We start from the raw sequence: 15,563 nt of genomic DNA on the forward strand, positions 1-15,563 counted from the left end.
CAACCCTCCCCCCTCTCATGTGCTCTCTCTCATTCTCTCTCTCTCAAATAAATAAATAAAATCTTTAAAAAAAATGGAATTAGAGGAAAATCTTTTGGTGTTACTTTTTTCACACAGGTTAAGAATCTGTGTTTGTTTGTTTGTTTTTTTTTTTTGGTTTTGGGAGAGAGAGAGAGACAGCATGTGCAAGCACGCAAGTGTGCGAAGAGAGGGCAGTGGGAGAGAGAGCAAGAGAATCTTAAGCAGGCTCCACGCCCAGCGCAAAGCCCGACCCGGGGCTCGATCTCATGACCCTGAGATCATTACCTGAGCCAAAATCAAGAGTCAGATGCTTAATTGACTAGCTACCCAAGTGTCCCAAGAATCTTTTTTCTATGAAATTAAAATAAATTCTCCTACCTCTTTTCTATAAAGGATTTAAGAGAGTGACAAGAAAATGTAAGTTTTATTGGAATAAAATTAACACAAAAAATAGTAATTAGGAGAAAAAAACAGATGCCATAATCACAAGAATTTATTTATTTAAATAAACAGGATCAGTTAATTAACTAAGTAACTCTGACCATTAAGTTCAATTCCAAGATTCTCGACAATTATGGCCAAAGAATCAAAAACAGAAAAATACATCAGTTAAATTTTTGTTGTAAGAGAAGGACACAAACTGATTAAGAGAAAGACCTTATCATGTGCAAAATTCTGGAGGTAGTTTATCATCTGGAGTATTATTCAGGAGGAGTTTGTGTGTTTGTTTTGACTTTTTTACTCAGTATTCCTTGTCAGGAGGCCGTGTCTACCTTCTGAGTTCTCCCATCATCAGCATTAGGACTCGGAAATGTTCAGTCCTTCTTTCTCCTAATGACCACAGTGACCTTACTCATTCTCTATGGAGAGTACTTCAGAATAGGACATCTGTCTCTATTACCAGAAATGCAACTGTTAGAAACTAGGATGGGGGACGGAATCAAATGTTGGTTGTGTTCAGGCAAAGTAAATGACCCACCGTTTGAAAACTTGAGCTGTTTTCATCAGCCTTTGGCTTCCTTTGAAGTCCTTGACTTCCTTTTCATTTAAAATCCTTTCCCATTTCTTCCATCATGGACAGCTGCCAGATTTTTGTTAAAACAGTGAGCTATGTGTCTCTCTCTAAGAACCATCTTTTGGGAGACAGGTTTCCTCCTGAAGAGGGCTGGGACAAGAGAGCTGCTGGTGTGTAAACGGGCAGATGGTGGCAGATGTTTTTAATTGCCCAAATATGCTTTTGTGGAAAAGGAGGCCTCTGAAGCTTAGAGCAGCCTCCGTTGTGGCAAGACACATAAGACTGTGCATCCTCTGGAGACAGGAAATATCAAAGGCGCCTCTGGTTACCACGCAGCAGCTTAGGCAGAGAGCGAGGGAGGGGATGAGTTCCAAGGACGGAGGTTTGCATGTATGACCTTTTGGAGACAGATATATGTTACCCCAGGACAGCAGATAAAAGAATGTTTTATTAAGTCCTGACCATTTGTTTTGGATGCTTTTCTTCTTAGTAATCTGCTCACTAAATTATTTACTTAGCAAAGGACAGTGTTTGTATTAATTGATCTAAGGATCAGTGGAGAAGAGAGGAATGTGACAAACACATTGATTTCAAGAAACAAAGATTTTGATGATATTTAGGAAACATAAGATTTACTGTTCTGGAACTTGTTTAAGCTAACACGTAAAGATACAGATGACCTTAGAAATATGCTAATTTTATTTTATTTTATTTTATTTTATATTTTAAAGATTTACTTATTTTAGAGAGAGCGTGAGAGCACAGGGGGAGGGGCAGAGGGAGAGGGAGAGAGAGAATCTCAAGCAGACTCCCTGCTGAGTGCGGAGCCTGCCCCAGCTCCATCTCATGACCCCGAGATCACCGCTTGAGCCAAAACCAAGTCAGATGCTTAACCGACTGAGCCACCCAGGCACCCTGGAATATGCTAATTTTATGCTAATTTTAATTGGCTTTTGTGAACCTGCTTCTGCCGCCTGAGGTGGAAGCTGAGAATAGCTCACTCCTCTTTCTTCCACAGTGTTAGGATTTAAGTCACACACACAGCACTGTGTGCGTTTTGTGTACAGGCTTGTGACCTGATTTACAAATATTGTGAAATGATTGCCACGCTTAGTTTAACATCCATCACCTCATATCATTATTTGGGAAAAAAAAAAAAAAGTTCTTTTCCTTGAGAACTTTTTCCTTCTTCTCTTCTTGAGTTATCATTCTGTCTACAGTGGACAGCCCTCACACTTGCAACTTCCTCTGGTTGCAAGCAGTTTCTAAGAAGAGATTTTGAGTGGGGGGAAGCAGATACAGTGTCTCGTTCCTACCCTCCCTCCCTTTTCTCTGTGGAGATCAGGTTGCCTCGCAGATGGCATATTTGGGGATGCTCGTACGTGTGTAAACAATACTCTCCTTCCATTCCATCACAAACCATTCAGAGTTTTAGAATGCCTTTTGAAGATTTTGCTCTTTATAAATAACAAAAAAGAACAACCATTTCCTAGACAGCATTGATTGTTATAAATAGCCTCTCAAATGGTCTGTTATCAACGATGCCTCTTGTGGTCAGTTGTTTAGAAACTTGGAGTTAGACATTTATAATTGCCACTGTCACCTTTCTTCACCCTCTCTTTGCTTAGAAAGTTTATGGTTTTCGAAATTGTTCAGCTTTTGTTTGCTCTTAATGCTTGACTTCCACCAGTGAAAGAGATATTTTTAAACGATGTTGGCAGTTGAAACCCAATATGAAATGTTGACCCAACAGGATACTGGCCTTCTTGGGCCTTTCCTGCTAGGACTACACGTCAGTGATTTTGGAACGCCATTCACTATTACAGGCCTTCCTCATGCCCTAAAACAGGTACCTGAGTATTAAGACAATGAGATTCATTGTGATAAAAAGGTCAGCAGTTGTTTTATTAATTGGCAAGATACTGGATTTAAGATGGCAATTAAAAGTCTAACTGTCAAAGCTTGGAAGGCCTGCATACCTTTGCTAATTACCCTGAGATACTGTGACATCTCAATTGTCTGATCTCCTTAAGGGGCAGTGAAGTAGGGTGAAGAATAAAGAATATGAATAAAGAATGCCACATGCTGGCTCTCTTCTTCAAGTTATTTTCAAGATCATTAAATAGGGCGCCTGGGTGGCTCAGATGGTTAAGCGTCTGCCTTCGGCTCAGGTCATGATCCCCAGGGTCCTGAGATCAAGTCCCGCATCGGGCTCCCTGCTCCTTGGGAGCCTGCTTCTCCCTCTGCCTCTCTCTCTCTGTCTCTGTCTCTCATGAATAAATAAATAAAATCTTTTTAAAAAAATCATTAAATAAATGAACTTCATGTGGCATACTAAATGTTAATGATTTCTTTGGTTAATATGAATATTCTTGGCACTGATTGATGAGTAAACCTCAATAATTTACTTATCGAGGCTGCTATGTTCAGTGTCCAATTGTGAAATTGTTTCATGGCTGACTTACTAATGAAAAGAAATTACTTTTTCAAAGAGAGATAAAAATTGAATAAGTAATGTACCGATACCCCAGCATCCCTTGACTTACAGAAAGACTGATCTCTACCAGGCAATACCTAGGATAACTAACCTGAAATGGCTGAAAGAAGAGGCGATTTTCAATTCATTATACTGTCTTCTTAAAACAATAGGCCGTCAAATTTTGATCTCAAATACTCCTTTCTTCCCTGGGCACCTGTCATCTCTCTGTTGAGGGGTGTAAGTATGTCCTCTCTTACTCAGGTTCTTTCCTGCCTTTCTCATTCCTTGCCAAGGAACTCAAGTTTTTTTCTGTGAAATGACTTTATGAATGATGACCAATGTCCTATTTTGTGTCACAAAAGCCCATTGGCCCAGTTGGTGTCTTAAACATTATATAGGAAGAAGGTGCTGTAGGATAAAGACAGTAAGTAATATGCAAACACAAGAAGTGCAACATGAATTAACTTCATATTAAGTGTATAGTTTTCAGTCATTTTGGGAGTCACTAAAATAATAAGGGCTGTATTGCCCTGGTTATTCACTTTATGGAACATTGAGGTGAGAGGGGCCAAGCGTATCATGCCCTCGCTTTTCCACCTTGTGTTGGAAAGGAGACAAATAAGCATGAATGCCCATTCACAGATAACCCTAGTGGTGGGACCCCGGAGTATGGCTAGAGATTCGGGAAACCGTTGTAGAAGCTGTGTTCACTCAGAGTTGGGAGAGAGTGTGGAGCTTGGAGTGAAGGTAGCATCATGCCCAAGAGATCCCTAAGGAAGATGTCAAAAGTCTTGTCTAGCTTCTCATTCTTGCTGTGCCAAACTTTCTCTGTGACCTTATAGAAGTCACTACAATGTCTATGGACTACAACTTCCTCATCTGTACAAACTTAGTTATTTCAGCTTTAAAAGAATATGAATGGGTGAATTTAAGTTGGTTTGTATGAGGTAACTTAAGACCCACACTGCTGAGGATTTGTGGGAAAATGCAGAATTGCAACAGAACAATCACAAGGATGCTTTTAGAATCCAAAGAGGCACTGAGACTGTGAAACCCAAGACTTTCTACTGGTTTATAAATTGGGAGATTCTGGAATTGAAGTGTGAATAGCCCTTTTCTGTGTTGATTAATTGCAGACCCCAGAGGATATAAACGAAGAACAAAGGATTCAGGAGTTGGCAGCAATGGAAGAGACCCGGATAGCAATTCTAAATAACCTCGAAGAACTTGAACAAAAAATCAAAGATATCAATGACCAGATGGATGAATCTTCCAGAGAGGTATAAACCAGGAGTTGACTTTTTACCCCTCTCTTGTTTCTCCCTTCCCTTTAGCTTAAAAATATTACTGCCTATTAAGACATAAGTTTCGGAAGCAGAATACATAGAAATCAACATGAGTTAACATTTTTTTCAGTGGGTCCAAGTACAGGGTAAAAATACCTTTTTTTAAAAAAATAGTTCTTTTTCCTTGTCTTTTTTTCTTAAGTCAGATGAGACAAACATATGGAGCCATTTTTGATGTACTTTGGGTATAACCAATTTTGTCTTAACAAAGCTGTATGCTCTCTGACTTGCTACGGATCTGTCAGCTGAGGTCCCCATATATTTAGGTGTCCAAATTCAAATCCAACAAACATTTCCTGAGTATGCTTACTATGAGTTGGACGTCGTGTTGGACTATAGGGGGATTTATATATGCAGCAAACATAGACCTACCTTTCTAGAGATTTGCAAACCAAAGAGGAGACAGACACATAGTCTATTACTATTATAGGAGAAAGGGCCAATTTTCATACTATTTCCATGGAGCGAAAAGGAGCAAATGATTCTGCCTAGCATGTGTATACTCACAGATAATGCAGATAGCTCTAAGTGGAAGGGGACTGCTCACCTGTCATCTTATACACAGACCCTGGATGTTCCTCCTGCTGGCACTGCTAAGAATGCATCACTTGCATGCTGGGCCGGGTGTGATTTTCACTTCCCAAGCTCTGTGGACAAACACAGACAGACACACCTGCTCCCAAGATGGTTTGTGCTTGAGGCTGAATCTGAGCAAATAGGCAAAATACTCTTGAGAAGTTAGCAGAGGAGGAGTTACAGTAGAAAAATTAAATGATAGGTAGATTTCTTAGTAAATATACTGTGGGCTGTCCAGCTTTCTTATATAGGAATTCTGAGTCTCACCTGGACTCTCTGGGGTGTTCTCTAGACCCCACAGTCTGGCTGATACCATAGTACTTTCTGAAATCTGTGGCTGTTAAAAATGCACCTCTAAAGTGGGCAGTTGAGAATCTCTCTGAATGTGAAACATGTCTGAGCTTTGTTTTGTGTCCTCAGTTGGACATGGAATGTGCTCTTTTGGATGGAGAACAGAAATCTGAAACAACGGAACTTATGAAAGAGAAGGAAATTTTGGATCATCTAAATCGGAAAATAGCAGAACTGGAAAAGAACATCGTTGGTGAAAAGACCAAGGTAAAAGAAAAGTATATTTGAATTCAATTTTTATGAGCAATATGGTGGTTCCATTCGGTCGAATTTAAATGTTGTATGAATTCCCATGGTTTGGGATTTGTGTCATGTTCCTGGAGACAGTGGTACTAGAGGAAAGCCTTAAGATGAGGTAAGTTCTTCACAAAGAACTGTCAGGGACTGAGCTGTGGATGCTAAGGGAGTAGAGCCCATAGAACTTTCTGAGTTGATATTCATGGCAGCTTAACTTACTTGAGATGAGTGAATTGCTTTTTTCCAACAGGCTTTCTGCTCTTCTGATTGTGCTGTGTTTTTTAAAGATTGATTTTAGCATAAGAAGTTTATTCTTAACCACTGGTATCCTGTAGGGATGACTTAGGCATGTTCAAATACAGTTGCCTTTTTTCTTTTCATTTTTCTGTTTATTAAGAATTTGAATGGGAACCATTCATCTCACCTGTCCTGCCTTGCCATTGTCTTCAATGCAAGGGCACTGCTCTTTGACAAATGCATTGGAGTTGTCAGGGAATCCTCATACACTGCCAAGTGGAAAATACCCATGAAACAGCTGACAATTACCTCGGAAAAGGTCTCACTCGTACATTTCAAGCCACAACCTGAATGTTAGCTGATATCTACTCGGGAAAGTGGGAAAAATTACTTGCAATTTTTAGAATTCAAGGTAGTAGTTGGGTTTTTTGTTTGTCTGTTTATTTGTTTATTTCCTCTGGGAAATATTTTACTTACTCTTCTCTCACATTCTGAGTTAGTTACAGCTAAACCAAGCGTAAAATTAAAAAATGAGATTCCAGTTTCAGAGGGAAAAAGCAAGCGAACTTGAACACATTCTTCCTTGCTCACCATCTTCTCCACTAAGCTGAGAAAAAAGAAAAAAAAAAAATCAGTTTGAGTAAGTCCTAGAGGGTAATATGTGGAAAGGATTTCTGCTGAATGCGGCTTCCTTTTTAGGCTCTTCTTTGTTTGAGACCTATAAATAAGGGCATTTGATCTTGGTGCCAGAGAATGAGCTCAAAGTGATATTGTCAGAAATTGATGTCAGACTAACAGCTACACATCAATTTCTTGGTTGCCTGCTTGTCAAGATTAACTACCCAGCTTTTTCACATTAAGTTTTATGTATGTTCCTTCTAGCTCCAGACTTTGAAATAGTAAAGAATCCATTTGGGTAGTTGGTATATTTTTCTTTAAAAAGCTCAAAGCCAGGTCAAAGGATTGATTGTCTCGATCTGCAGTAGAGGACGATTCTGCTTTTCCAAGATTCTGCACTGATACAGCAAGAAACTGTGGGAAGCATGAGATGTCTTTGTGGTGCTTATTAGTATCTATTTTTATGTCCTCCTGGAAAACTTGTGGGACAGAGGAACGGGTATCATGTTCTCCACAAGCCTTTCTGCCTTCCTCATCCATGTAGTTACTTATCTTTGTGTAGCCCACACATGGCATGGCCTGCAAATTCTGTTTGTCTCCATCATTCGTATGAGACACAAAAGCGAAGCAAGTCGTGTCAATCCCACCTCCGGGGAAAGTCGTGTTATATTCTGTGGACCTAAAGGAGAGGTGGAACTCCAGGGACATGGGCAGAAACAAGAAAGGAGGCCACCTCCATCCTTCCTATTATTGTTTTGGTAAGCTTGACAGAGGCTCTGCATAGGAGAGGGGACACTGGGGGCTTGAAGTATAGGACTGGCTCATGCAGCTGTTAGGGGATTCGTTGGTCTTAGAAAGTGGGATTATTGTCTGTCATCACAGGGTGTGAAAAATGGCAGAAACTGGCTTTGGGTGAGAGATTCCAGAGAAGGACAAGGGAAATGGGAACAGACTGGGCTAGATGATGTTATACAGATTTTTTTTTTTTTTTTTTTTTTAAAGATTTTATTTATTTATTTGAGAGAGCGAGAATGAGAGAGAGTACATGAGAGGGGGGAGGGTCAGAGAGAGAAGCAGGCTCCTCGCCGAGCAGGGAGCCCGATGCGGGACTCGATCCGGGACTCCAGGATCATGACCTGAGCCGAAGGCAGTCGCTTAACCAACTGAGCCACCCAGGCGCCCCGGTTATACAGATTTTTGATGACCAAACTCAAATACCGCTTGGCGGCATTACTATGTTTTTCAAATAAACTTGTATGATTTTATGACACGGCTGTTTCACACTTCCACTCTGTTCAAACCTCTGGTCCATTTTCCTCCCACGGAGGTGACCTCACCACCTACTTCTCTGAGAAATCAGATGGATCCCATCCCTTCCCCACTCAGGAGGGTTCTCTCCCCCCGTCAAAGATAAGTGCCTTGGGACGTGCTCTGGGTGTCATCCCATCCCAGGTCAGCTCTTCTGTACCCCACTCCCCCAGTCTTCTCCTTCTTTCCTGGACTTTGACTGTCAACATGCCAACATTATTTTTACATTTTATTATTATTTAAAAACAAACTACCTTCCAGCTATTGCCTTATCTCGCTTCTGTTCATCATAGCCATGCTTTTCAAACAGTGTTCTTCCTACACTGCGAGCCCTCTTCCTCAGTTCCCAATTACCCACCCCCCCCAACTCCAGTTGGCCTAGGCCCCCACTTCTCCATCAGATTTGTCCCCTACGAAAGACCTCGGTGCTGCCCAACCCACTGCGTGTTTTTTAGTCCTCTTGTGATCAGACGTCCTGAGCAGCATTCAAGACAGGGGACAACCCTTTTTCTTCATACTTGCCCCTCCCCACCCTGCCCCTTGGCCCCTGGATGCCTCCTCTTGTGGTTTTCCTTCTCTTTTTCATACTCATTCTCTCTGACTTTTCCAACTGAGTTCCCTTTGCTTGTTCCTCTGCCTCTATAAAACCAGTTGTTAGAGTGTTTGATCTGAATCCTCTTCTCTTGTATCCTCACATTCTTATAGCCATGGCTCCCCAAGACCTGTAAACACTGGTGACAGTCGAGTGTATGTCTTTAGCTTATAAGACTTTCCTGAACTTCTGACTCATATCCTGTAGCCTAGCTGACATCTGCACTCAGACATTTCACAGCTACTGCCGACTCAACACTCCTAGCGAACTCTTGATCTTCTCCTTCCCCTTGTCTTCCACATGCCCCCCCCCCCCCATCCTGTTCTTCCTCCAGTTTTCCCGGGCCAAGAGATGGCATCTCTAGCCACCTCTATGTACAAATGGCAACCCGGAAGTCGATCTTGACCCTTCTTTCTCCATCACCCTCGCATTAAGAGTTCTCAATTTCTTCAGCTTCTCTGCATCTCCACTAACAGTATTCTCTTCTAAACCATCAGAATCTCTTTTCCTTCCATTTCCACTTGCTTCCCTTTTGTTCATTCTCTTCACAGCAGCCAGAGCGATTTTTAAAAATATATAAATTAGATCCTAGCACTCTGATTTGTGTTCCACCATATTTTATATAAATTTTATATATTTATATCATGGGCCTTCATCACTTCCCCCCTCCTTCACCCGATGTGCATGGTGACCTTCTATTTGTTTAAAGAGCCATCCTCCCCCCGCCTCCTGCCAGATCTATTTCCTTGCAGATCTGTTTCCCACGCCTGGAATTCCCTTCCCATATTCCATATCTTGTCGGTTCTATCTTTCAGGGCTTAGATTCATTGTTAGCTTTTCAGAAAAGCCCTTTCAGACCCTTCCAGTTCCGATTATGTTCTCCCTGTTGTTCTTTGAGTCCTTGTACAAATCCCATTTCGTACTTCCCATGTTTGGGGCTTGTTAGATATGGATTTCCCTCTCTAGCGTGTGAAATAGAGGAAGGCACTGCTATCCACTATTTACCCAGCTCATAGCACAGGCTAGAATACCACCCGGTATACTTCGGGAATATTGTCCTTGGATTTCCTGCAAACAGCAAGCCCAGGTGGAGCCTTAGCAGAAACACGGAGCCAGACACCTGCTCAAGAGCTACGTGCTGCCAAGTTCAGGCCATCTGGGATGGTGTGCTTCAGTGCACATGCCAGGGGGCTCGTCATCACACTGCCAGCCCAGCCAGAGTGTAAGACAGAAGGAGGAAGTGGCCTTTGCCCTTTCGGATCTCGTTTGCTTTTCCACACACCTGTTGCTGCTGTCAGATAGAAACTGTGGAATGAGACCACCAAGACCTGGAAAGATATCCCTGTCCGGCAAGCTCCACTTCAGATGTCGGTAGCACATCCTGTAAGCCTGACTCTACTTTTTTGGAGACAAGGCCTAGAGCCATAGGAGGAAGGCTTACTAACACCTCAAATTTCAAGTACTGGCGTGAAATTATTGACATCGTTTCCTTGGCACGCGAGGCCAGTCTTTGGTATTATTTCTCTTATGTGATTTGGGAACTATCATTCTATTTTTTACCCAGTGGTATAAATTAATATACAGGTGTCACTCACTTTTCCGATGTTCACGTTATGGCACCCCCCATTTACGAAAGAGCTCCAACAGCACCTGTTTTTCCTGAGAGAAATCCGAAGAGGATTTCCTCCTTTATGCAAAAAGGCGGCGAGAAGTGAACCTAGCGTTCAGCGTGACTCTAGCGCTCATCGTGTGTCTAGCGTTCAGCGTGAGTGTAGCGCTCAAGGGGGAGTCTAGCGCTCAGCGTGTGTCTAGCGCTCAGCGTGTGTCTAGCGTTCAGCATGAGTCTAGCACTCAGGTGGAGTCTAGCACTCAGTGTGTATCTAGCGCTCAGCATGAGTCTAGAGCTCAGCGTGTGTCTAGCGCTCAGCATAAGTCTAGTGCTCAGGGGGAGTCTAGCGCTCAGCAGTTGTCTAGCGCTCAGCGTGTGTCTAGTGTTCAGCCTGAGTCTAGTGCTCAGGGGGAGTCTAGCGCTCAGCGGGAGTCTAGCGGTCAGTGTGTGTCTAGAGCTCAGCGTGTGTCTAGCACTCAGCGTGAGTCTAGCGCTCAATGTGAGTCTAGCACTCAGCATACGTCTAGAGTTCAGCCCGAGTCTAGCGCTCAGGGGTAGTCTGGTGCTCAGCCTCAGTCTAGCGCTCAACATGAGTCTAACGCTCAGCCTGAGTCTAGCGCTTGGCGGGAGTCTAGCGCTCAGTGTGTGTGTTGCCACGAGCGCACCCTCGCACCCCCCAGCATCCAGAGTGGCGCCACCCAGCTCCCTCCCTGGAAACTACAGCAGCATCTCTGCATCCTACAGCCACAGCTTCCTTCCAACCGTGTCTGTGAGCATCTGTGCTTCATCGCCATTTACTAGGTGCATCTGTTAGATAAGCAAGATGTGTCTTAAGGTATCAGAAAAGCCTAAGAGAGTTATTTTGGGGGCCTGGGAAGGTTTAAAATTTTTTCCATATAGATTAATGGTCTGCTTCTTCGCTTTACACCATTTTGGCTTAGGAAACGTTTCATAGGAGTGCTCTACTTTCAGATACAGGGGAGAACCTGTATGTTATAGATGACTGCTATTTATTATATGTTACCATCTAAAATATAAAGAGCATGAAATACAGACAACATACAAAATACAGACAATGTATTCAATTGTATATTTATTGAACATTTTTGCAGTGGCTCCCTGAGCTGACGTTTCTCTGCCCTTATGGGTTCCGCAGCCAAAAGCATCAAGAAGCCCATTTCCATGTGGCTCTGAGCTAAGTGCTCAGACAATAGCCACATCACAAATAGAGTCTCTATGAACATGGGTAAACCCTGAACAAATACAAGTATCTGACTCCAGCGTAAGTCCAGAGAGGATATTTATTTGATGAAGCAGTAAGCCAAGAGGCCGTAGTGTTTTCTTGGGGCAAGTAAAAGGAGGGAGAATTGTTCACCTCTGCCCTAGTGAATGGATTCGGTTTAATGAGCTTGGCGGCAGAGCGGAGAAGCCACCGGGACCATGAAGTTCAGTGCTGGCAGAGCCTGGCTGTGGACTTGGCTTCCCTTCTTACCGCTGCCCCAACACCACGGCCAAGCCCAGCTGGGGCCACTGCTGAGCAGATGTGTGCACACCTGCATTTGTTTAGGTAGGTTTTCCTTCTGTCTTTGCCTTGTTCTGACCGCAGTAAGAATTCCAGACAAAAAATAGTTTCCCAATTGCCTCTACTTTATTATAGAGGAATTTCAATTTCCTCTATGATGATTATCAGTGTCTCATCTCTGCTTCTTTGGCATACAAAAATCTATAGTCAGTTTTACTGAAATTCAGTAAAATGGTTAAGGAAGGGCTCCGCGTTCGTGGTCTTGTCGCAGTCTTTCCATTACCCAGACACTCATCGTAAAGCTCACTCTTTGTTTTAGGATCTGTCCTTACACAGATGAATTATGGCATTTGTTGCCATCCTGGCCTGTCTTTGTTTATAACTAACCAGGCTTAAAGGTGCGAATGGAAGCTTAAATCACTCTATGCCATATATAACTCGTGCCACAGTGAAATCTTGTTACTTGACTAATTTTCCTACATGAAATATGTATCATTGTATCTAAAATGGTTACATTTTATCCCCCATTATTATCTTGCCAAAGTACCTGTTACTTCCTCTCCATCCTTCCTTTAGAGCCAGGGGGAAGACAGCCTGGCCCAGAATTCCTCAGCAAAGTGTTAATGCTTCTGGAGTGCAGAGCATTTGCCAAGTCATAGGCAGTGTTCAGAAGGGACCCAGCCCTTCCCGTGCCTCTTTCTTACATTTCAAAGTTAGCTAGAGGAAGTGGAAGAGTATTGTGGGATTTGGGGATTCAGTCAACAGGATTCCAGATTAGGGTTCTTTTTTTCTGGTGGTTGTTTGATTATAGAAATCCCTAGTGTTCCAATTGTCCAGTTTTTTCTACGCTAACCACCAATCAATTGTGTAATTAAAATGTCAAAGCTAAAGGAAAAAAAAATCTGGGGAAAGAAGTATAAGGATGTGGCTCTGTAGAGGCAGGCAGAGAATGAGTTCTCAGCTCTCCAGCATTCGTTGACACAAGTCTATAATCTTTTCTCTGCAATTCTAAAATCTGAAAAGTTTGGGGGGGGGGATCATTTTGTAAGATTAGCACCAAAACTTGTTTGGTTGTGAAACCTGACTTTGACTGATATTCACACTTAATGCAAATATTCATAAGTAGCTGCAGAAATAGAAACGTGTTTGATTATAGGTACTGGCCCAGACCTTACTGGAAATGCCTTTTAATATATGCTCTATGAACTGCGTTACCTCTATAAAATTCAGAATATTCTGAAATCTGGAACACATCTGGCCTTAAGAATTTCAGGTAAGTGATTTTGGATCTAAAACAATTGCCTAATCTGTGAACCCATGAGGATGCCTACCTCCCAAGCCACAGGGTTTAGGAACTGAAAGGAAAAGTATTCTCAGGGTATATGGAAAGGACTTTGGATCAACAGAAATGATGGCTTAGGTACTATGAATTTAAACCCATCACTGTATCAACTCCAAACCTGACCTAAGTACTTAGTGTGTGCTGGGTTCTGTGCTAAACACTTTGGGAATTAGGAAGATGGACCTTAAGGTTTTTTTGTTTTGTTTTGTTTTGTTTTTTAAAGATTTTATTTATTTGACAGAGAGAGACACAGCGAGAGAGGGAACAGAAGCAGGGGGAGAGGGAGAAGCAGGCTTCCCGCTGCGCAGGGAGCCCGATGTGGGGCTCGATCCCAGAATTCTGGGATCATGACCCGAGCTGAAGGCAGACGCCCAACAACTGAGCCACCCAGGTGCCCCGGAGAGTTGCCAGATTTAGCAAATAAATAAATCAATCAATAAATCCTATATACATCTCATCCCATATATATATATTTACATATTTGAATTTCAGATAAACAGAATAAATTTTGGCGTAATTATGCCGTAGGCATTATTTGGGACATACTTACATTAAAAGATCATTTGTCATTCATCTGAAATTCAAGTTTAACTGAATGTCCTCTATTTAATCTGGCAGCCCCACAAGCTAATAAAGTAAGCATCTTTTCAGAGTAACTTTGAACCATCTGATTACCAAATATTACTTAGATGTGGTAAAATTATGTCTTCATTGGGATTCAAGAATCTTCCTTGTAATATTGAAATTCAAATAGAACCAGCAAATTAAAAAAAAGAACCAGCAAGTTAAATTTCAGTTCCTTCCTTCAAGAATACAACTCAAAAGAGAGAAACTTATATTACTGTCTTCTAACCACATTTCCAGCAAAATAAGTGGTTTTATGATAAGCTTTAAATTATTTAGTTCATTAAAGATTATTGGTAATTCTTGTGTACAAGTTCAAGTTATTTAGAGTAAACTCATCCACACTCCTGATCATTTGTCTGACTAGAAGAGTCATTTTGCATCTGAACTTGAAATGCATCATTCCTCTCTGAATGTGCATTGGATATTGTAATCTCATAGTACATTTTTTGTTTGGTTTACTTGAGGCATTTAATTTGAATGTAAAAAACTGTACAATTGGGGTGTCACTTGTAAAAGGACCTTTTATACTATGAAGTGAAGACACTAAGCCAAATGTTTGAAGAGCACTCTTTGGTGCCTTGTGTATTAATGTCCCATGTCTTCATTTAAAAAAGCGAATTGTTGTTAACTGCCTTTGCCTCTCACATCATCCTGGGGGGCTCATTCAGGGTTTCCCAACCTGGCTGTGTATGAGAAAACATGGAGGGATTTTTAAAATACTCATACCCTATTTTGCTCCTGAATGTCTGACTGTGTGGAGACTTGGAAAATAGTATATTTAAAAGCTCACCCAGGTTTTTCTAATGTGCAGTCCGGGCTAAGAACCACAGAGCTAACTGGACCGTACTTTGTGAGGACAATGATCAGGCTCCCTCTTTTCTCTACTTATAGTCCCTTTATAAATATTTACTGAGTGAGTGAATAAACAATTCACCATGGAAGCGAATAGAAGCCCGATTTTATATACTGATTTCTGCTTTAATTTGCTGTGAATAATGTACCTTTGGTCATATATACACGTTAGGAACATCAGTCTTAAACGTAAAAAAAGGGCAATGAATTTGTGACCCAGGTGGATTTGCCAGTACATGAAGACAAATCAATGCAAGAGCAGTGCTAACAGAAGCAGCCATGTCTCTAGTGAAGTCACATTCTGTGCTTGGTTTTATAAATGCCCCCTTGTGCATCTGGATTTTCCTGGAGTGTTCCAATTCCTTGTCATTCTTATTTTTTCAATAAACTTAAATTTGTTCAATTTGTTACAAATTTATTAAATTTTAATGAGTAAATTTAATAAATTTTAACAAATTGAACAAATTTAAGCTTATTGCTTTGCTGTAGAAGGTGATATTTTCAGCTCTAATTAACTAGTTGCCTAGAGCTAATTTTCCCTTGAAAACTTTCTGGGCAATAAATAGAAAGTAGGAATATTAATTTCTTTCTGGCTTGAGTTGGCCACCTTTTGGCTGGCATGGAGTGATATCACCTCTCTGGTCCTCCGTGAGTGATGGCTAGGCCCACCTGTCACTGGTCCTTTCATCCTTGCCCTTTACTTCCTTTGCCCTCACTTTGGCCCCACTAAGCTTTTGCTCTGAGACCTAAGTTGTGCTCATAGCATTACTGGTAAACCAGAGAAGCTAAAGAAGGTTCTGATGGTGCCTGCTTGCATAATTCTTCTCACTG

The 15,563-nt window shown here is 41.7% G+C and overlaps 1 protein-coding gene across 1 annotated transcript in view; it reads left to right on the plus strand.

Moving 5' to 3' along the window:
• PHLDB2 (pleckstrin homology like domain family B member 2) overlaps positions 1–15,563 on the plus strand; it is a 101,456-nt gene that overhangs the window by 38,083 nt on the left and 47,810 nt on the right. Inside the window, exons 4-5 of the mRNA XM_044914071.1 lie at positions 4,652–4,795; positions 5,858–5,995. Of these exons, the coding sequence (XP_044770006.1) occupies positions 4,652–4,795; positions 5,858–5,995 (282 nt within the window). The remainder of the gene's footprint in view (positions 1–4,651; positions 4,796–5,857; positions 5,996–15,563) is intronic.

The sequence above is a fragment of the Neomonachus schauinslandi genome, chromosome 1 (genome assembly GCF_002201575.2).
Source record: "Neomonachus schauinslandi chromosome 1, ASM220157v2, whole genome shotgun sequence".
Classification (NCBI taxonomy): domain Eukaryota; kingdom Metazoa; phylum Chordata; class Mammalia; order Carnivora; family Phocidae; genus Neomonachus; species Neomonachus schauinslandi.